This window comes from Physeter macrocephalus, chromosome 8 (assembly GCF_002837175.3).
Source record: "Physeter macrocephalus isolate SW-GA chromosome 8, ASM283717v5, whole genome shotgun sequence".
Lineage (NCBI taxonomy): Eukaryota > Metazoa > Chordata > Mammalia > Artiodactyla > Physeteridae > Physeter > Physeter macrocephalus.
This window is the reverse complement of record NC_041221.1, coordinates 56,983,071-57,005,181: the sequence shown is the minus strand read 5'-3', so window position 1 is coordinate 57,005,181 and position 22,111 is coordinate 56,983,071. Positions and strand designations below refer to the sequence as shown.

Sequence of the window (22,111 nt, the reverse complement as noted above, 5' to 3'; positions counted from 1 at the left end):
TGACAATACAGTGTCCATCACTCTTTTTTTTCCCCTTTGCTCATTTAAACATTAACCTCATTTTTATACAGAAAGCCTTTCAATGATCAGGAGTTATGTATGGTTTCTGCAGTAAAAACTGCTCTAGTCCCTTTAAACTAATAAAAGGAAGAATTGCAGTTACCCCTTCAGAACATGGAATAATAATGCAGGAATCTTCATTGACAAAGTTGCCCAGTTTCTAAGAACTGTTTGGTCAACAGAACAGACAATTCTCTCCAAGGAGGAAAAATGTATTTGAAAATTATGAACAGTCCCAATATTCAATGGACCTGAAAACATTATGAAAATATGCAGTTCGAGTTTATACTGGTTAGTAAATGTAATTTATGTGTACAAGAGTCAGCAGGCATAGACTGGATAAAAAACACTTGAATAGTACCTTGAACTAATTATAACTTTAACAAAATTAAGAGTAGACATTAATTTCTTTTCTAATTTATATTAAATAGAAATGTTTAAAATGCCTTGAAAGTAAACCACTGTTATGCAGAATAAGAGGCTTTAATATTTTATGACCAGAACCTTTCAAAGACAACACTAATTCTCTGTGCTATGTGGGACTATGATCTCTGAAAAGATTGTTTTGAGTTTTCTCTCTGTGTGCCTTGGTCGGCTTCACCTTTCTCTCATCAATTAATATCCTCTCCATTTCATAGCCCAGAACCTGCTTCGACTTCCTTCACGTGATCACCTGTGGTTTCTAATCGGTCCGGAGCTGCTGCTCTTGTGGGTCATCCAGTTTCACCCCTCTGCCTTCTTTCTCCCTGACAGCATCCTTTCCACGGACACGCGTGGCCCTTTTCTCCTCTTCGCTTCTCCCGTGTCACGGACTCCTGCCACATACGGATGCCTCAATGTAAATTTCAAAACTTACAAGTGTACCGTGCAGTACCGTGACAGAAGTAAAAAAACCACAATGATAATGTTTATGCAAGTTTCTCCAATGTTTGCTTGTTTGTTTCTAAGCAGCCCATCCCACCTCACCTCATCTCTAGCTCCTTGCTTCTCTTCCTGCCAAAGTTCTTGACACTGTCCCCATCCCCCACCTTCCATTGACTCCTCAGCTGGCTCCACTCTGGTTCTGTTTTTTCCCCTCACCCAGGAGGTCAGACCTGCCTGACTTCTGTGAAGACTTTGGTCCTGTGGACCGACTCTTCCTTCTCAAAACACTTCCGCAGGGCCCCAGTCTGCGCAGCCCTCTTTCTCCTCCTCCAGCTATGCCTTCTCTCTCCCTTGGCATCTCCGCTTCCTCACCTGACCTGCTAAGGTAGCTCCTCAGGTTGCAGCCAAAGTCATCTTCTAGTCTCTCTTCGTCTGACTCATCAACATCACGTCTTCAATCCCTCTCCGGATGCCCACGACTCCTAAATCTCTAGCCCCACGTTGCTCTCACTCGCGTTGCTAACACCGCTACACATAACCATCTAGTAACTACACGTATTCACGTGGCTGTCTCAAACTCAACCTGTCAAGCTGAACTGCTCTCTTTTTCCTCTGGCCTTGCTGTCCTTCAGCGCTCCTGTCTTGGTGAATGGCACCCCCCGAGTTGTTTACATCAGAAACCCAGGTCTCAGTCTTAACCTTCTCCCTCTCTCCCTGCTACCCTCGTAAATCAATCACCAAATCCTGTCCATTTTCCTTAATACCTTTCACATCTGTCCTCAGCTATCTTTCCCTACTGCCACTATCTGGGTTTTTACCACTGCCATCTTTTTTTTTTTTTTATTTTATACTGGAGTTTAGTTGAACCACCGCCATCTCTAACACCGAACCTAGACCCAGTTCTTTCCTAAGTGGTCTTGGTGCCTTCAGTCTGGCTTCCATTCACTCCACCATCCCCCCTGCTGCCAGAGTGATCTGTCAAGGGGCCAACCGGAGCGTGTCACTGTCCCTTAACAACCTTCAGAGCCTTCCCACTGTCCTCCAGATAAACTCCATGCTCCTTTCCAGGTTTTACAAGGCCTTTCACGGTTGGGCACCCACACACCCACTCACCTCCCAGTTCTCACTTTCTGTGAATACCTTGAGTAATGTGTTCTGGGCATAATGGCCTTCTCCTTTCCTATTTAAGTATCTAAAACATCTGGCCCCAGGAACTAGGAGACTTGGGGCCTATTAGTGATTACGTTACTGTATTACCACTTACAGTCATTTACAAAGAACTAAACTTTGATCTCTAAGGCCCTTTACAGTAGATCTGAATGGTGACAATTATTTCCTGCCCCCAGGACGGCCTCTCTAGAGGCCTGATACTTAAATGTGTCACAGTGATATTTCTCCATCCTCTAAACTCAACACCTATCTGTATCATTCATTCAGCAATTAACTGCATGAGACCATATGACACCTATTATGTTATAGAAACTTACATCTTTATGTTATAGGCATAGACAACACAACAACATAACAGGAACAACATAACAAGTTTTAAATTACACGGAAATTTTTTAAGACACCAAGATGTATGATGGCTCGAAATTTCAGTAACTATCAATAAAAGACAATATCAAGGACCCTCTTCTTTCTCTCTTTCCACTAGGCCAGTGTACTGGCTTTATCTCCAAGCTAGTCCTGACATCATGGTTGCAAGATGGCTATAGCTGTTCCAAGATTTACATCTAGACCTGACAGTATGTTTATTAACTAGCATCTCCCTTAGGAATGAAAAATTCTTTCCTCAAAGTCCCTGAGCAGATCTCACTCCATATCTCATTGGTCAAAATTCCATTATATGTCCACGTCTAAATCAGACACTGGTGAGAGATCTGGGACCACCAGCACTGGCTCAGTCCAATTACCCTTCAACATTCCCTGGATCTCCTAGCTGTGCAGAGGAGGGGTTAACCCAGTACTTGGGCTTCTGTCAGAAAGTAGGATGGCATGGTATGAAATTGGTTAGGTACCCCCCAGGGAAAGAGACAATGTCTTCCCTCATGTGTGGACTTGTTTCCAAATGCACCACATTTCAAGTTTCCAGTGGTTCCACACTGGATCCAGCACATTGCCTTACATAAAGCAAGTGTTGCATAAAGATATGATCAAAAACTAGTTTTATGGAATTCACTGCATCCAGAGCAACAAAGCACCTATGTATCATCAGAAGGGAGAATCATAGGGGTCACTTTCACACAGAGGACCTATTGTTGTCTCGGGATTTGTGGTATCAAGATTCTTCTCTTTAAGAGTCATTATTCTGTGTGTTCCTCCAGGTAAATCATTAGTTACCACAAGATACAAAAGCACACATGCATACACACACCCTCCACATCTTTGACTTGTTGATTGGAGTAACAGCTTTGCATAGTTCTTTCTCTTATGCTGTGCTTGATCTTTCTGTAATGTCCCAAGTTAAGCAGGGCTGATAGTGACTTTAGTGGTAACATTTACATGATGTCAAGATGACACTTTCGGTCCCAAATATCTTTCCTATTCTTCCTGAAACTCTTTATTTTCAACACACAGACTGAATGGCCTTTATTTTGCTGAATGTCTAAAATTCCACCATTAGCAGCTCATCTCTTTGCATTAACAGGCTTTTCCTTTTTTATACACCCAAGGCTTTCAGCACACTAAGACAGGAGCAGTCATCACATACTTTAGAAGGAATTCACTTGAACTGACACATTCTCTGACTCTTGGTGGTGAAATACACCTGACTTGGTGGTCATCACAAAACAAGGTGGTACAGACAATTCTGGAATTTTAATTTGTTAGGAAAGAGAAGGTGCAGTGCTAATATTTAAGCAATTACTTCCAAACCTGGCTGCACATCAGAAACGTATGAGTAATTGTTTTTAAATACTGAATCCAGAGCCCCTATCCATGAATGTGAATCAACAGTGGCTTGTGAACCAGTATTTAGGAAAGCAAAGCTTAGTCGAGGTTGGGCCGGTGTAGCTGTAGAGCTATGGAGGAGGGGAGTTACCACATCAGCTGGTGGTCTAAGGTGGTTGAGGGGCTGAGATGAGAGAGGTCGTTGAGGGTGGGTCCCAGAAATGAGAGATTACTTCAAACTTCCCTTTTTGTCATAAAAACTTCCCTACTTTATCATTTTACTTGGGGTTGTCTCTTTTAACATAGGACAATGGTGAGTTGCAAAGGGATGCGAAAAAAAAGGGGAAAAAGCAGCAAGGCAGTGAAGGCCAAGAAAATAGTCTGGAAAATATTCTAACACCAAATATGGTATGATCAGGTGCAGTCAGAACACAGAAGGGTGTGTATAGGTGCATATACATGGCTCTGGGGTGTGTGTATTGTGAGTGTGCATATGTGCAGTGTGTGTACTTGTGTGTAAGTGTGCACGGGGGAGTGTGGTAGAGAAGAAGCTGAACAGGCAGGCTGCGGCCAGATGGCGAAGGACTTTTTCTGACGTGCCACAAAATTTGGACTGTGCACTAAGTGAGATGGGAAGCCACCAAACGTTTGACGCAAAGGGGTGATTGGATACAGATAAGTGTTTAGAAAGATAACATTGGTGACAAAGCAGAGAATGGACTGGAGGGATAAGAGGCAAACACAGGAGAACCCAGCTATAAGATTGGAGACCATTTAAAAAGCAGCAGGGCTTCCCTGGTGGCACAGTGGTTGAGAGTCCACCTGCCGATGCAGGGGACATGGGTTCGTGCCCCGGTCCGGGAAGATCCCACATGCCGCGGAGCAGCTGGGCCCCTGAGCCATGGCCACGGAGCCTGCGCGTCCGGAGCCTGTGCTCCGCAGCGGGAGAGGCCACAGCAGTGAGAGGCCTGCGTACCGCAAAAAAAAAAAAAAAAAAAAAAAAAAAAAGGTGAGGGCCTGGACTGGTCAGTAGCCGAAGGCACATGAGCAGGGGAGAGCAGACAGAACTTGGAGACAGTTTGTGAGGTTGCAGACAAGGGAAGAGACCCCTGGTTTCCATGTTTGCAGGATAACGCTGACATTAATAATAGACAATGCAGGAAAAAATTTCAGAGGACAGATATCTACTTCATTTGGGGACATGTGGAGTTGGACATGCATATAGGGCATCTAGGTGGAGATATCTGCTAACAGATAGAAACACTGCTCTGGAACTCAGAAGAGGAGTCTGGCTGGAGATGCTGACTTGAACGGGGAGCAGGCCCAGAGGGAATTGGTAAAATGAAGAAGAGGATCCAGCATAGAACTCTGCAAACACCAACAAGGACTGGGCCAAACAGCCGAGCCTGGGAAGGAGACTAAGAAAGAACAGCCAGGAAAATAGGAGACAAACAGGGAGAACAGAAGCCAGGGGTGGAGGGTGCTTCAGGAGGAAAGAGCTGCCAAATTACATACTAAAGGAGGACTTGCTTACTAAGAGGGAAATTAGAATTTTTACCGCCTGAGGGGAAATTAGGGATCTGAAAATAGGGGGTGATTCAGGCAGGGTACCAGAGATAGCAAGAGATGAGGCTAGGGAAGGATTATCCTTAGCCAAGCAACACACTAGACAGTGTAAGTGACGTCGTGCATTTTAAAATCACATTTCCCTTTTCCCTATGGACCTATTACTTAGTTTATGGATTATCCAGGCCTCTTATGGTCTTTTCCATCCTCAACCTGCCGGTTACCATTTCAATGATTGCAAGCACTTAAACCAAGGAATGACCAATGAAAAGTGATAAATATGAAACCAAACTATGAGCACTGCTTTTTCTTAAATACCTGTGAGAATGTTTATAGAAAGCGAATTTGAATCTACGTGTTAAAGTGAGATTTGATGGTTTTAAGTTTCTACAGTGGTTCGTGTGTGCTAGATGTATAAACACATACACATATGCGCCTTTTACATTTTAATTTTTGGTATTTATATTACACAAATATACATGGATATAACTTATAAGCAACTACATGTCTGTCTGTAGAGTAATGATGAGTACTCAAAATATTATACAGATAGGGTCATGCCATAAAAAACTGCAGCTGTCACAAACCTAGAGCTTTCAATTATTCATTTTAATCTTGGATATTCATGGTATCAAAAAATGATGCTGGGGCTTCCCTGGTGGCGCAGTGGTTGAGAGTCCGCCTGCCGATGCAGGGGACGTGGGTTTGTGCCCCGGTCCGGGAAGATCCCACATGCCGCGGAGCGGCTCGGCCCGTGAGCCATGGCCGCTGAGCCTGCGCGTCCGGAGCCTGTGCGCCACAGCGGGAGGGGCCACAACAGTGAGAGGCCCGCGTACCTCAAAAAAAAAAAAAAAAAAAAAAAAAGATGCTGTTTCCCTGGGAACTTGGGTTCAGATAACAAATGACAAAGTTGTATTATGATTACCCTGAATTAAGAGAAAACCTGTTCCTTGAGTATGTAAACACCTGGAGCAGGAGGAAGGAGGAAATATACAAACTATTTGGACAGATGTCATTTTAAATCACCTCTGCTGGCTTGCAGCGAGTTGCTCTTGTTAACCAACTCCAGGTAAAGTCTCTGTACCTGACTTCATGCCTTGCGGCACTACATTCCTCTGAAGTATTTCTCACTGCTTTTTAAAGAACAAGCCTCAACACTTCAAAGATAAGAAAATGATGTTATATTTCCATAGCTTCTGTTAATAATGGGTAATTAAAGAGAGATGAAAGGCTTGCATTGAAATGTCCATTAGCTCTTGGGAAGGTGGTGATGTCCAGGAGCTGATTCTCAAGGTGAATCCAACTTTCTCTGAAACCCCTAAGTTAGGGTTGATGGCCCCTCAAAACACTCTTGGGGTCCCAGGAGAGAATATCTGTGAAGCACCAGACCCAGGGTTGGACACGAAAACTAACGATGCCTATTCTCCTCTGGGGTCATGTTATTTTTCTTTCTCTAACCTGGAGAAAATGCTACAGGGTCTTCTGCATTAGAATTCTTTCATGATAACAACTGGTTAAATGCCTCAAAGGAGGGCAGTTTAAGAAAGATTTCTCCTCTCTGTACAAACACTTGAAAATCAGAGACCACTTTTTTGTTTGTTTTGCTTTGATAGCTATTCAAACTATGATATACAAATGCGACTCCCCCCACCCCACCTAACACCAAAAGTAAACTAAAGTTCTTGAAGTAAGCACACACGAGGCTCTGGAGAAAGAAGCCTTTTTTTTTTTTTTTTTTTTTTTTTGCCACACCTGGCGGCTCGCGAGATCTTGGCTCCTCGACTAGGGATCGAACCCGCGCTCCCTCCACTGGACCGCCAGGGAAGTCCCCTGGGGAAAGTACTCTTGATGGACTGTGGTTGCACCGCAGCTGGGTACCCCCAGCCTCATTTCCCCACTTCGTGCAAAAGGAGTCAGGCGACGGGTGGGCCCGGCTCTCAACGCCCTGCCGTTGGAGCTGCAGCTGCGGGTAAATCTCTCGTTGGGGCGCCTACGATCCAGAAAGCGGAAAAGAACTTTTCCTGACCTAAGTTTACATCCGTCGAACAGACGACGTTACAACAGTAAGAAGAAGGCAGAAGGGCGTGAGGAATTCCCCTCTGCCAAGTATTGAAGAGGCGCTTGGTCTTCCTACGTCCCTACATCAGTGCTGCGTCCTGAAGAAATAGGGACATTATTCACACCCTGGGGTTGAAAAATAAGCATATTGGGCCCCCAGGCTCCTGCAAAGCCACCAGGCATCGCCCTGAGGGGCAGGCTGTCTCCCAGGACCGGATTCCCGGGACGCACAGAACCTCCGGGTCCGGTCTGGCGGGGCACCTGTCTGAGCCCGGCAGCAGGATTCTGGATCTCCAGGCGCTCCACTAATCTTTACTACCCCATGCATGTGTGCGCGTGCGTGTGTGCCTAAGAGCGAAGCGCGCATCGAGTTGACTTTGAAGGGTGCTTTACAGACAGGGTGAGCCGTGCCTTATGGGGACACCAGGCGAGGGAAAGCGGGAATGGGGAGTCTCTCTCCATCCTGCTGGGATGGCTAGGCGCCTGAGCCCACGTGGAATCAGAGCAGAGACGCGCGCCACCTGCGCCTCGCTGGGGCCGAACTCCTCGCTTTTGCCCCCGGGGCCCTCGCAAGTTCCTCCTGCAACCCACACGGAGCAAACCCGTGGCTTACCTTGATTGAGCACTAACGCCAGCCGCAGCAGTGTGCCGCCTGTCCGTCCTGGCCGCATCCTGAGCCCGCCGCCCCGGGTTTGCACGGGGACCCGAGAACCCGGAGACTCCCCAGGAGCCGTCCCGAGGTCTTCTCTCCCGCGTCCGGGTGTGAGCAGGGAAAAGTTGCCGGGCAGCTCCCGGGGCGCCAAGGCCCGCCCCTTCGCCTCAGCAAACACCCGACCTGCCCCGGCCCCGCCCCAGCCCCGCCCCGCCGCCCGGCGAGCTGCACCTGGGCTCCTCCACACCCCCGCAACCGCACCTCCACCCCCGCAACCGCACCTCCACCCCCGCACACCCTCCCAGCCCAGGGATCCAGGAAGTGGCGGGGGTGAAAACCTCGCCCCTGGGGGCTTTTCCTGCCGGGCGCATCAGAAGGGCGAAAGCTAGCCGGTCACTCCCCCAACACTGACAGCCTGACGCTGGCCCGCGGGAGACCCGGGGTCCCCGAGCGGCCCTGGCCGTCGTGCAGGCCTTCCGGCTCCCGGCTCCTGGCAGGGGTGGGAGGGCTGGGGGGGAGCCGTGAGCCTCAGCCACAGTTCTCAGGGGCTGCGCGGTGCATGCCTTCTCTGCCTTTCCCAAGTGGGTGGAAAAACGGACAAAAATAAGCGCACAATGACCAGGTTAGAAACTAACTCGACAGGAAAGAAGATCTGCCCACAAGTTATGATTATCCCGAAGTGATATTTAAGCAAGAGCTGCTGCAAGAGCGCCGTGTGTGTGTGTGTGTGTGTGTGTGTGTGTGTGTGTGTGTGTGTTATAAATCCTCATACCTTCCTCTCCAAATAAGGAGCTGATTTGGTTGCCAACTTTAAGCGATTTACTTCAAGACACACAGAAGAGTGAGAACCCCCGTATGAACTCGTGATTCTTTGTGTTTGTCTACATTACATCGTGAGCATTTTCTTCCATTATTTCAGGCTCAGATCTGGAAAGAGAACATTCCATAACCACTTCTGAGATTTTTACTTCCCAACCTAAGAAACAGAATATTCACTTTTCTCTAAATCTGATTTTTCTTCCGAAAGTTCACCCACTAATTCCCAGCACATTGTTGAAACCAGAATCCTTCCAGTGACTACTTTTATGAAGTAATCAAAAGTTTTAATAAACTAAACTTAAGGATTTGCTGGTCTAATCATTATTATTATCACCATTCCAAATCTTTACGGAGCAGGTACTATCAGGAGGATGGGATACTGGCATACTGCCGCTGGGAAGCAAAGTGGTTCAAGATGGGAAGGACTTAGCTGGTAAAAAACAAACGCTCCCCTTTACCATAGCTAGGGCTGGAGTCTCAAATTGTTAAAGTATTAAATTGGTATTCATCAGATGCTACTGCTTATAAATCATGACTATAAACTCAATACATTTGAAACCAAAATCTATGGCCCCTGGTTGTTTCCTTATCTGTCACTTACTGCTTACTAATCCTGATAAACACTTGAAGGCATTTTTTTTCTGCGCTGTCGATGGTACTCACCTGCTTACTAAGACTCCATCCACATAACACCTGAGAATTTGTAGGTGGCCGCTCACTAACCCTGACACCCAATCGTGGCTCTCCTCACAGACTTCTTGCAGGAAGTCAGCCAGGTTTCAGGGAGATGAATATCTGTCTGTTTCCTTCTGACTCACTGAAATGTGAGTAAGTGTTTGGAACAGACCCTTGTTTGGGAGGCAGGAGAGTTCCCTTCATGTGAGACAGGAATCTGTGCTTTGTCTCAGAGCACTGGAGAGGAAAATGCACCCTTCTTTGCTTTTGTGCTCAGAACCAGACAAATTAACATCCTGGCATGAGGTACAGGATAAATCAGGAGCTATATTTTTCCAGAGCAGGCAACAATTTCAAATTTCAAGAAACAAAGAGCCAACTCCTGCCCCGCATTGACTTTTTAAGAGTATAAAGGGTTCCTGACACAAAACTGTTTGAGAACTTCTGCCTTAAACTTCCTAGGAAATATCCTGCCTAAGTAATTTTTCTGGACACCACATTCTGAGCTGGAAATAAGATTAAGGGAGGGCTTCTCAAACTCTTTGGTCTCAGGATCCCTCGGATGAATGAATATAAAAAATGTGATTATATATATGATGGAATATTATTCAGCCATAAAAAAGAAGGAAATTCTGCCCTTTGCAGTGACATAGATGAATCTAAAAGACATTATGCTACGTGAAATGAGCCAGATAAAGACAAATACTGTATGATCTCAGTTACATGTGAAACCTAAAAAAGTCAACTTATTGTACAGAGAGTAGAATGGTGGTTACCAGGACCTAGGGTGTGGGGAATATGGGGTGATGTTGGTCAAATGGTACAAACTTTCAGTTAGAGCATGACTAAGTTCTGGAGATCTAATGTCCCTCATGGTACCTATAGTTAATAATACTGTCTCATATGCTTGAAATTTGCTAAGAGAATAGATCTTAAGTGTTCTTACCACACACACAGGAAAAGTAAATATTATGAGGTGATGAATATGTTAATGAGCTTGGTTGCAGTTATCATTTCACAATGTATATGTATATCGAAACTTAATTTGTCCATTTTAAATATGTACATATTTTAACTGTCAATTACCCCTCAATAGAGCTGGAAAAAAATATTGAGGATCCCAAAGAACTTTTGTATCTGTGAATTGTTTCTATCAATGTCTACCATGGAAGAAATTGAAATGGATAAATTTTTCAATATTTATGTGTTAATTCATCTTAAAATAACAATAAAACTATTACATGTTAACATAAATAATACATTTTATGAAAAATAACTCTATTTCCCAAAATAAAAGAATTCACGAGAAAATGACATTGTTTTACATTTTTGCCAAACTTTTTAATATCTGGCTTAAAAAATAAACACTTGGATACTCTTCTCTGCTTCTGCAGTCAATCCGTTGTAGATACGTAGTTTTGGTGAAATTATATGAATTACTCTGTCATTGCACAGATTTATAGCTGGAAAAATAGAACATACTTGTGGCTATTCCTCTGATACTGCACGAAAATTCAACAAGTGGTGGTTTTAAAAGACTAGTTGTGAAACTGGGTTAAATCCATTTCACTTGCCTTCACTCATCAACGTCTTTTTAAGACTTGCATGCCCTCCAAGCTGCACGTAGCCTAAACCATAAGATGTTTGCCCCAGTGAGTTGTTTTCTAGAAACTCAGAGTCTGCTGTGTCCAGTCTGAGCTGAGCTGGTTGAGGCTGGATAGGACCACTGATCCTTCAGCTGGGCAAGTGTCCTGGGTGACCTTTGGAAGGTGCGGAGGCCTGTAGCTTCTTTATGCTTGTGCAGAACAACGATTACCGCACTTTTTTCCAATCACATTTCCCCATGCTCCACACTCCCCATGCTTCAGACCACCCTGCTTCTTTATTCATTATCCCATGGATAGCCCCAGCCCCTTGCCTTCAGGGATGTGGACTTGAGATTTGTTCTCCCATCTCCTCACTTGGCTACCTTGCAAATAAACCCTCACTGTGCTGCAAACCTCGGTGTCTCAGCTTTTTGGCTTGCCATGGGTCGGACAAGATGCACCTGGTTTGGTAACAGTTGCAGTGTGAAACCGGAAGCCATATCAATGAACCTTTCCTACCCTAGTGCTGGTTTGCAACCTGGGAAGTACCCTGGGTGAAATTCGAAATTGGCCCTTCACAGAGAGAGTATAATCTAGTGGGGGAGACGGGGGAAATAAACCACCAGACGCAGGATAACTTCCAATAGATACAGGCAGAGAGTAGCTTAGGGTCACAAAGGGGGCCATCTGACTCAGACCTGGAGGCTCTTGGAAGACTTTCTTGTATAAGGAACACTTACGCTAAATTTAGAAGGACTCCACGCGGAGTCTGCTGCATCTAGTTCAAGCTGAGCTGGTTAAGACTGGATAGGAACATTGATCCTTCAGCTGGGCATGCACGTACAGTCAGCACACAGAGGGCAAGGTGAGACCCAAGAAAGAGGCAGGCCACTACAGATTGGTAGATGGCAGTTTTAATAAGCAAGGGAACTTGCATATGAGGCTTGTCTTGGGTAAGATGAGTGGATCTCTGTGCCCTCCTGCAAGATGATGAGTTTATATAGAGGCCTTCATAGCATTCAGTCACATGTACAGCTCAGATGGTCTCAGTAACATTACTCTCTCAAGGCTTGGAGTGACTCCTGCTGTGGGAACAGTGGGTAGGAATGTACTGGGGGGCGGGGAAAGCCTCTGAAATTGCCTGGGTTCAGCTCACAGTTATCCTCTCGGTGACCTCCTCCAGCACCTGGTGCATTAAACTTCATTGGTCCGTTGGGTATTTTGACTAGATCTCATGCAAGATTTTGTCCCATCGTGCTTGCGTTGTTCATTCGGAAAACACTAGTTCGCGGAGTGATGCAGCTCTTATAGGATATCAAAAAAATCATATCGCCACCTATCTCATCAGAAAAGTCTTTACATATCGGAAAGCCGTCAAGCTCATGCTGGCAGATACACATCTTCCAAACTTCTAATTTTCATTTGAAAGCTTGGATTTTATCATTGGCAAAATAGATTATCGGTTGTTTCACTTGAAACGAAAGGCCCACTTGGTTCATTTTTGAGAAATATCTGCGAAATACCCAAGTCTGGATAATCATAGTTTGTCTATCAGTTGTTCTTTCGAGTAAAACTGGTGTTCCACGTTCATTCCTGAGACAACCGTTCAACTTCAGTGTGCAGCAGAAGTGCTTTGTATGTACTACCCGATTTCCTCATGCAAAATATGACATGTACTCAAGAGTCAAAATTTAATAAAAGTAATAATTTTTACGGGTTTGTCAAGGACATTCTCAAGTAAAACTAGCCTGCCTTCCCTCTCTCCCTCCCTCCCTCCGTTCCTTCCTTCTCCTTCCATTCTTCCTTCCTTCCCTCCCTCCCTCACTTCTCTCCTTCCTCCCCCTTCCCTTCTCTGTCTTCCCCTCCCTCCCTCCCTCTTCCTTCCCCACCCTCTCTTTGCCCTCTCGCCCTCTTTCTCTCTCTCTGCTAGTGCTCGGTGTTGAAGAATGCAATGATTACTCTTACTGATCAATGCAAGATCAGGCCACCATCACATTGCACCATCAGGGCAAACATGAAAACAGTGAAAAATGCAACTAATGTCTCAGTATTATCATAAACGTAGTTTTGACCTACTGATCACTTAAAAGGGTCTTTAGACACCCAGGGACCACATTCGGAGAACGGCTAAGAACTCTATTCCTTCCTTCAGCTCTAGGCAGGAGTTTTGGGGGAGGAGGCTCAAATGAGTTTTTCCCGGTATTCCCTTCTGATCTCTTTTTATCTTCATATCAGGCTCTTCTCTGCTTATCTCATTTCCATGTATACATTCACTTAAACCAGAAATTTCTGCTTTTTGTCCTCAGAGCTACCGCCAGGCCTCCCAGCCACTGCACTGTATCAATTCTCTCTTTACCCTCCACCCTGGTTATCGATGTCATCTCCTACCTTCTGTTCCATTGCTACTCTCTTTAAAGCCCTTTTGGTCTTGTACCACGAGACAGTCTCTTAAATCATCTCTCTGTGCTTTCTCCATCCCTGTTTCCAAACCACTTTTTATACCATCATCACACTTTTCTTTCTAAAATGCAGGATTGGTCTGCTGAAAACCTTTGGACGTCTACAAGAAAAAGTTCAAGTACCTTAGCGTTTAAGCTCTCACTTGAACCCCAACCTGCCCCTGCCATATCTCATGGTTCCTCCCTACACTTAGGGCAAATTCACCCATTCGCTGGCTGACCTCTCCCTTCTTTGCTAATTCCTTAGCTATTTTTTTCCGCCTGGAATAGTTTTCTCCCTTTTCTGCGTTTCTTAAAATTCTACTTCAAGGCTCCAGTAGAATTGTGTATTAGCTGCCCAGCCTTTCCATCCCCTTTATTCATAATGAATTATTCCTTCTTGGCTCCCATCTCCCACAGTTAAAAAAAAAAAATCTTTCTTTTGTATGTATTATGGTGTGACTTGAATTTAGTTACATGTGTATACGCCACCTTCTCACTTAAATGCTAGATCTCTTAAATATATGTTTATATCACAAGAGTCTACTCCTATCCCTGGCAAAGAAGTTCCTAAAAGCAGTTACTAAATTGAAATGAATTCCCTAACAGTGTGATATTCCTTCCCCTAGACCTGAAAAAGGTAATGAATGTGAAATTCTATGTAAGTCCTGAAAATTTTGAAATGAAGTAACCAGCGGCTCCTCAAATGTCACCCAGTAAATCCATGTCAAGTCTGAGTGACATTCAGAATCCACCGAGTTTGACTCACCGTAGGTGTCCAGGTGCTGGTTGAGTTGCACAATGTCCAAAAGTAAGAGACATTTCAACTAGAAAACAAAACAAATAAGCAAAAGTAAAATACTTCTATGTTTCTCAGTTCTCTGCACTTATCAATATACCTACACATTGTTTGTCCGTATCTGATCGTCCATATTTGTCTTCATGTGTGTGCCAGCTGCACAAAGTGCCAGCTCTGCCCGTAGGTCATTCTGAGTTTGCCATGACTCTCCTCCAGAAGCCACTGAGTCACATCACCCTGCCTCCTAGTGATAAGGGTAGACACCTGACCCCAGCTGATCGATCAGGTTGTCTCCCAGGGATGTGTATTCAGGGTGTAGATTCTAGAGACTTTGCTGACTACATGCACTAGAATTCATGCTCACCCAGGGCAACCATTTTCTTTAATGAGTATAGAACAAGCCGGTCTGCAGCTATTCATAGAAAACAGAGATGCGGAGATGAAAGGCCTAGAAACTGAAGCACACATGCACTAGGGAGAGAGGGAGTGGCAAGCGAGAGATTGCTTTAGTTATTATCTCTTTCTATTTTCTGTTTCCAGTCACTTGTGAGATCTGGCTGCCCTTCCAAACTTTATTTCCATGAAATGCCCCAGTATTTTCCTAATATTTTTTCTTTTTCTTTGAATCTAGTTTGACTGGGTTTCTATGCTTAGCACGAGCTTACCTTTAAGGCATATATGTTTCTCCAATGGGAAATCCTTGAGGACAGTGAACACGTCTCATTAACTTCTTTTACTCACGGTCCCTAAAACAGGGCCTGGCCTAGAGCTGATGCACAATAAAGGTTTGTACATTTGCTCAACGAATGACTAACATCTTAATTTATTAAGGTAAACCAGAGAAAAGAAGTTAAGTTTATCTCTTAGAACATAGGAAAAGCTCAATGAAGGGGAAACATTATTCATATATACTTTAGATTTTTTTTAAAGGAAACGCGTCACATGATGGATCCAGCCAGCTGTATGGCTCTCCGCTGTTCTGCTCTCTTGGGAAAACTTCGATGTGGGTGTAGATTCTAGAGACTTTGCTGACTACATGCACTAGAATTCATGCTCACCCAGGGCAACCATTTTCTTTAATGAGTATAGAACAAGCCGGTCTGCAGCTATTCATAGAAAACAGAGATGCGGAGATGAAAGGCCTAGAAACTGAAGCACACATGCACTAGGGAGAGAGGGAGTGGCAAGCGAGAGATTGCTTTAGTTATTATCTCTTTCTATTTTCTGTTTCCAGTCACTTGTGAGATCTGGCTGCCCTTCCAAACTTTATTTCCATGAAATGCCCCAGTATTTTCCTAATATTTTTTCTTTTTCTTTGAATCTAGTTTGACTGGGTTTCTATGCTTAGCACGAGCTTACCTTTAAGGCATATATGTTTCTCCAATGGGAAATCCTTGAGGACAGTGAACACGTCTCATTAACTTCTTTTACTCACGGTCCCTAAAACAGGGCCTGGCCTAGAGCTGATGCACAATAAAGGTTTGTACATTTGCTCAACGAATGACTAACATCTTAATTTATTAAGGTAAACCAGAGAAAAGAAGTTAAGTTTATCTCTTAGAACATAGGAGAAGCTCAATGAAGGGGAAACATTATTCATATATACTTTAGATTTTTTTAAAGAAACGCGTCACATGATGGATCCAGCCAGCTGTATGGCTCTCCGCTGTTCTGCTCTCTCGGGAAAACTTCGATGTTTCAGTTAGAAATCAGCTGTTTTTCAGAGGGGAAGAAATCAATCTTACTTGTTCTAAGTCAAAGAATAGTTAATTGAATGGACATGAGAAAATTTCAGAGAACCCAAAGACATGAATTACAGCCTGGTCTTAGGGACCTAAAGTGGAGACTGGGAAGGCAAGAACACAGTTCACTCTATAACTTTTAGGGATTGTGTGAGTTCTTGGCTTTGCCTTCCTGGGTCTAACTGCTCCATTCTCCTCTCTGTAGACTGACTTCCTCTTTAATTACTCATCATTTCCAGTGCCCTGTAACTTCACCCAGCAAGTACCTTTAACTTTCCATGGCCTATCTCTAGTCCTGATTCTAGGAGACCTAAGTTTAACTCAATACAGGGTCTTCTTTAGTCTGACACACTCATAAACCATTCGAGCGGGTGGGCCCGTGAGCCATGGCCGCCGAGCCTGCGCGCCCGGAGCCTGTGCTCCGCAACGGGAGAGGCCACAACAGTGAGAGGCCCGCGTACCACAAAAAAAAAAAAAAAAAAAAAAGTCAAACGGAGCCAATTTTGCCATTAGGATTTATCTGACTGGCAGGCCAGTGAGTTTTGTTTACACATCAAAAGAATGAAAACAGTGAAGATGGGAGAGCCTCAAAAGATTTTGAACTTAAATTTTGCCAGGAATCTCAGTCTTAATCCTTTAATTTAAATCTTTTCTGCTTCTACATCCCCTATTATGCTATGTGAGAAAGCAACAGCTACATTCCTGCCTCACAAACTTTGGTCCATTTCATGGTCTTGTAATATTTGCGTCTAAGTTTCCTGTATAATCCTTTTCCAGACTTTCTATCTCCCTTTCTTATAAATTCTTATAGTTTCTAACATGATCTTTCACTTGAATTAAGTTGAGAATCTTGCAATAACGTCTATGCACTCACTTAACATTTATTTAGCACCTACCACGCACAGAGTAATGGGCTCAGTACTGTGGTGAGAACCAATATGTTAACTGCCTGTCCTCAGTGAGCTTGAAATCTCATTCCCAAATATTGTCCTTAGAGTCTTGCTGTAGCTGAAATTAGATGAAGCATATGAGCAGAGGATACGGAAGTTCAGTCTGGTGTATGCCATTCAGCTGAATGAAAGAACATTTAGGCACATTTTCTTTAGATTCAGTATGAACCTTTATAAAGGTATAGTTACATGAGAGGTGGCTTATACCATTGAAAACCTCTAAATCTGAAGGTCAATGCAGATGTTTCAAGGCTTAAAGTTGAGAGGATTTAACATTTTTCAAGCCCTTAGAACAATACATTTTCACATGCTACACTAGGGTAAGGCCATTCCTTTTCTTCTTAGAGTTGCCACCCATGACATGTACAAAGAGGTTGTAAACTGAAATTTGTCAGCTTGCCAGTCTCTGAGTACAAATGCGATCCCATTCATGCAAATGCCCAGATGTCCTCCTCTCACCGTAGAGGGCCCTTCTTGAGTCCCTGGGCCGTGACTTACACACATGTGCTCGGAGATCAGTGGCGACTGCTGTTGGCCCCTAAAGCTTGAGAGTGGTGCTCTCCTCAACCACCAAGTGTGTGTAGATCCCTTTCCATTTTCGCTCTTGTGATAACTTCAGACTTCATGCTGCCACATTGGCTTATGAATCTGCCTAAAAATGAGGAGGCTGCAACCTCCTGTCAATTTGACATTTTCTTAGAGGGATTCCCCAAAAGGCTTTCTTTTGCTCCAGTGTGATACCCAGAGCCAGTGAGATTCACCTGTGGCCATACTTCCTTCCCCCTCCCCCAGGGTGCATATCTGCATCCTGGGAGGCTGAGTTTCAAAGCATTCAGACAAATTACCACATTATATCCAGAAACACTATTTCCTCCTGATCCTTGTCTTTGTTTCTGAGTCTGGCTCAGCATTTTTTCCATCATACTTCCTTGAATCTTGGCTTCTGTTCTTTTCCATTCTCCGCCTTCTCCTTCCCCAACTACCTAATTCCACGTGACACATATGACTAAATCTCAGCTCCAACCCGAGCACAAACCCCTGCCATATACTTATATATATGTATATATATTTTTTAAAGCAGAAAATTATAATAGTGATTATGTTTGTTTTTTCTTTAATAATTGCATTGAGGTAGAATTGACATATGAACATTACATACTTAAGTTATATGATTTGATAAGTCTTGGCATTACATATTTATATTTTGAATAAACTTTTAAATAATATTAAAAAATTTTTTAAAGTACCAACACTCTTGTGTAGGAGCGTGTGTGTATGCGTGTGAGTGTGTGCTCCCACATGTGTGCATATTTGTGTGTGGGGTTGGAGGTCAGGGAGGATGTACTCACAGGAGGCAAGCTAACTTGAGGATCCAGAGTCTGGAGGGCTAATCTTACAGACTCACACATCCAGGGGAGGAACTAGCCCCAGGACATAAATCAGGTGTGAAATATTAATCCAAGAAACAAGGGGTTTTTCAGGGGGAGATATTGAATAAAGCAAGGTGTCAGCTCCAAATCCCAGAGCAGGGGGTGGGGGGAACATATTCAAAGGATTACAGAGAGAATGGTAAACGGTAGTATCATACTAGGAATAGAGGAAAAGATAGTGCTATATTTTGCCTAAGTTATACCACAAGTGGTGTGGTAGATAGCTTCCTCATTTCAGCAAACACAGACGGGATTATGAACCAAGAGGAGGGACTGACTACAAATTAGAAGCCACAGAAGTGGTTCAGAGTGTGCCACCACAGAGCATGCGCCTTTGACATAAATGTTATTTTGAGCCCAAAGCAATTGAGAATAAACAGACTGAAGAAAGACTCTGCTTTCTCCTCTCTACCAGGAAGTGCAGGACAATTCTTAATCACCAGAGATAGCTCTAGACTTACCAACCAAAAGAGGGCACCAGAGAAACCTATATGACAAGCCTTATTAACTAGCCCTTTTCTTTCGTTTCCCTGTATATTTACCTTTCCACGGTTTGCAACCCATAAAAGCCTAAACTACTTTTCCTTTGTCTTGTCACTTCTCTACAAAATTATTGTGCTTTGTTACGATGCTATATAAACCCCAAGTTCTAACCACCCCTCCTGCTGGAGAAGGTCATCTAGCAGATGTGACCAGTGGTTGACCCTCAAGCTGGAGAGGCAACTGGAGGCTCCTCACCTCATCCTCTGTCCTCGGAATGCGTGTTCCACCCACTTATCCCACACTAGGAGCCCCTTCAGGGATACAGCCTTGAGAGACTAATGTGCTGTTGAGACCAACTGGACTGTGTATGTGACTGAACCTCTTTAAGGCCTCTATATAAACTTTTATGATTCTGGCAGGTGAGTGTGGATTTCCACTCATCTTGCAGGGGCCCAAGACAAGCCTTGAATGGAAGTTCCCTTGCTTTTTAAATCTGCCACCTACCAGTCTGAAGTGGCCTGCCTCTTTCTTTGGTCTCTCCTTGCCTTCCTAAATGGCAAGGGACCAGTTTGCGAACCAACACCTTTGAATTACTCATCACTGAGTTTCCCATATATATGCTCCATGCACATTTTAATAAACTTCGGCTTTTTCTTTTCTTCTTATTCTATCTTTTGACAGTCAAATTCACAGGGGCCCAGGCTGTGAACCCTAAGAGGGTAGAGGGGAAAAGCACCCTCCTCCCCACTAACACCACCAAGCATATCCAAATGATCACTATCAAAAGCAGAAGAAGCCAACTATGACCTGGGCACCATACTACGCGGTCTGGACCATCTTGGTAGTAAGAGGAGCAAAGGAAAATGAGGACAGTCTTGCTGCTGATTGATATCTGTGAGATCTATATTCTAGTGGCCCACAGAAGATCAGAGGAAAGATTTAGGTCTGGGGGTCCTACACATCTCTAAACCGGACTTGATTCAGAGAAATCTTATTGTAAAACTCCAATCCATTTACTGTATGCCTCTATAACTGCTCTCATGCCTGAGAACCCAAGGGTTACACACAAATGCTTGGTATATTACAGGCAGATCTCATTTCATCGCGTTTCTCTTTACTGCACTTCACAGGTTTGCGTTGTTTACAAATTGAAGGTTTGTGGCAACTGTGCCGAGTGAGTCTATCGACGCTATTTTTCCAACAGCATTTGCTCACTTCATGTCTCTGTGTCACATCTTGGTAATTCCCACAATATTTCAAACTTTTCATTATTATTATGTTTGTTGTGATCTGTGATCAGTGATCTTTGATGTTACTACTATGACTTGCTGAAGGCTCAGATGATGGGTAGCATTATTTAGCAATAAACTATTTTTTAATTAACGTATGTGCATGAGGGGTTTTGAGACATAATTGCATTACACACTTAATAAACTATAGTATAGTGTAAACATGCCTTGTATATGTACTGGGAAACCAAAAAATTTGTGTGACTTGCTTTCTTGCATTATTGCTTTATCGTGGTGGTCTGGAACTGAGCCCGCAGTATCTCTGATGTACACCTGTATGCACTGTTGCATGTAAGTTGCCTTTTGTTTTTGTTTATAGTCTATTTCCACCCCCAGCCCCAAAGTAGGGTTTCCTTATATGCTCCTCTTACTGGCTCTCAGTAATTGTAGCAAAGCAACAGAACTTCCTGCATTTCTCTTTAAGTTGTAGGCTGCGGAGATGAACACGTGGATGGAGGGGAAGGTCGGTGACAAGCATCAGTGCTGATTAGAAAAGATTAGATTAACCGGTTGCTGAATCACTTTCTATCCATTGACACACAGTTTAATTTGAACCAAAACCAAAACTAACTGTTGCTATTTCTATATGCTTAAAATTATAGATGTATGTTCTATAAACTGTGGCAAAAAGAAAATATGTCTATTTTTGACTAAAAAAATATTTGTTAATGTCAACTACAGTGGGAATTACATTTGAAATAGTTTAAATAAGTTACTTAGAATCTAAAGGAAAAACAATTTTCTTGTCGTCCTAAGTTATTACAGAAATTTAAAATCTATATATCTCACTAAGAAGAGGGCAGTGAGATAATTATTTGACTGTCTACCATGTGCTGAGGATGTATGACATGCCACATGTCATATAAACATTTTAAGTTTATTTTCTTTTGGCTTCTCATTACAACTTTATGAGCTATTGTTATGATGTCCATTGTGTGAGTGAAGAAGCTTATTCTTAGAGGGCCAAGGTCAGGAAACAGGGCCCAAGAATGCGCAGCTAGTAAACAGCAGAACGGAGATGTGGACCCAAGCCCCCCAGACTCCAAAATCCATTCTCTTTCCAGTATATTGCAGGACCAAATTACACTTTGAGATACAAAATCCCAGCTTACACTCTTCAAAACTGCATTATAGGGAAAAGAACCACATGAATGTATTAGGTCGTTTTTTTGCAGCATTTAGGATCTGAGCATTTCAGCCTGGTCAGTACAAGTAAATATGTAAGAGAAATATCCATTCTGTTTCATCAGTTTCTAGTCAAGGAAGCCATATGGGCCTAGATTGAAAATACCTTTTAAAGATGTGATTAAATATGAATAATTAGTCTCTCTTCTTTCCTTACCTAGACATTGTGGCATTAATATTGGCATTTAGTTTCCTTAAATTGCATCCTAAAGTCCACGTCCACCACAGCTCCTGCCCCAGATGTCATTTCTGGAGCCTAGAATTTAACCCCCACACACACCCCTGCAATCTCCTTTCCTATAGACTTATATTTTCTTTTCTTTTTTTATGTGTTTTAAAAAACATATCTATTGGAGTATAATTGCTTTACAATGGTGTGTTAGTTTCTGCTGTACAACAAAGTGAATCAGCTGTATGTATACATATATCCCCATATCCCCTCCCTCTTGAGCTTCCCTCCCACCCCTCATCCTCATTTCAGAAGTAAAGACAACACAGCACCTTTGTACTGAGGAGGCCAGCGGCAGGACATGCTAGGAGCAAGAACTAGAGGAAGAAAATGGCAGATGTCCCTTGATAACAAAGAAGCTGTATTCTTGAGCATGCGACAGCCTTTTGGGGAA

At 43.5% G+C, this 22,111-nt stretch overlaps 1 protein-coding gene across 1 annotated transcript in view; it reads right to left on the bottom strand.

The window, feature by feature from the left end:
• The window catches only part of ITGA2 (integrin subunit alpha 2), a 112,258-nt gene extending 98,610 nt beyond the window's left edge, over positions 1-13,648 (bottom strand). Inside the window, exons 1-2 of the mRNA XM_055086887.1 lie at positions 13,561-13,648; positions 8,865-8,900 (exon numbers count right to left, since the gene is read on the bottom strand). Coding sequence (XP_054942862.1) covers positions 8,865-8,900; positions 13,561-13,648 — 124 coding nt within the window. The remainder of the gene's footprint in view (positions 1-8,864; positions 8,901-13,560) is intronic.
• Positions 13,649-22,111: the final 8,463 nt, after the last annotated feature.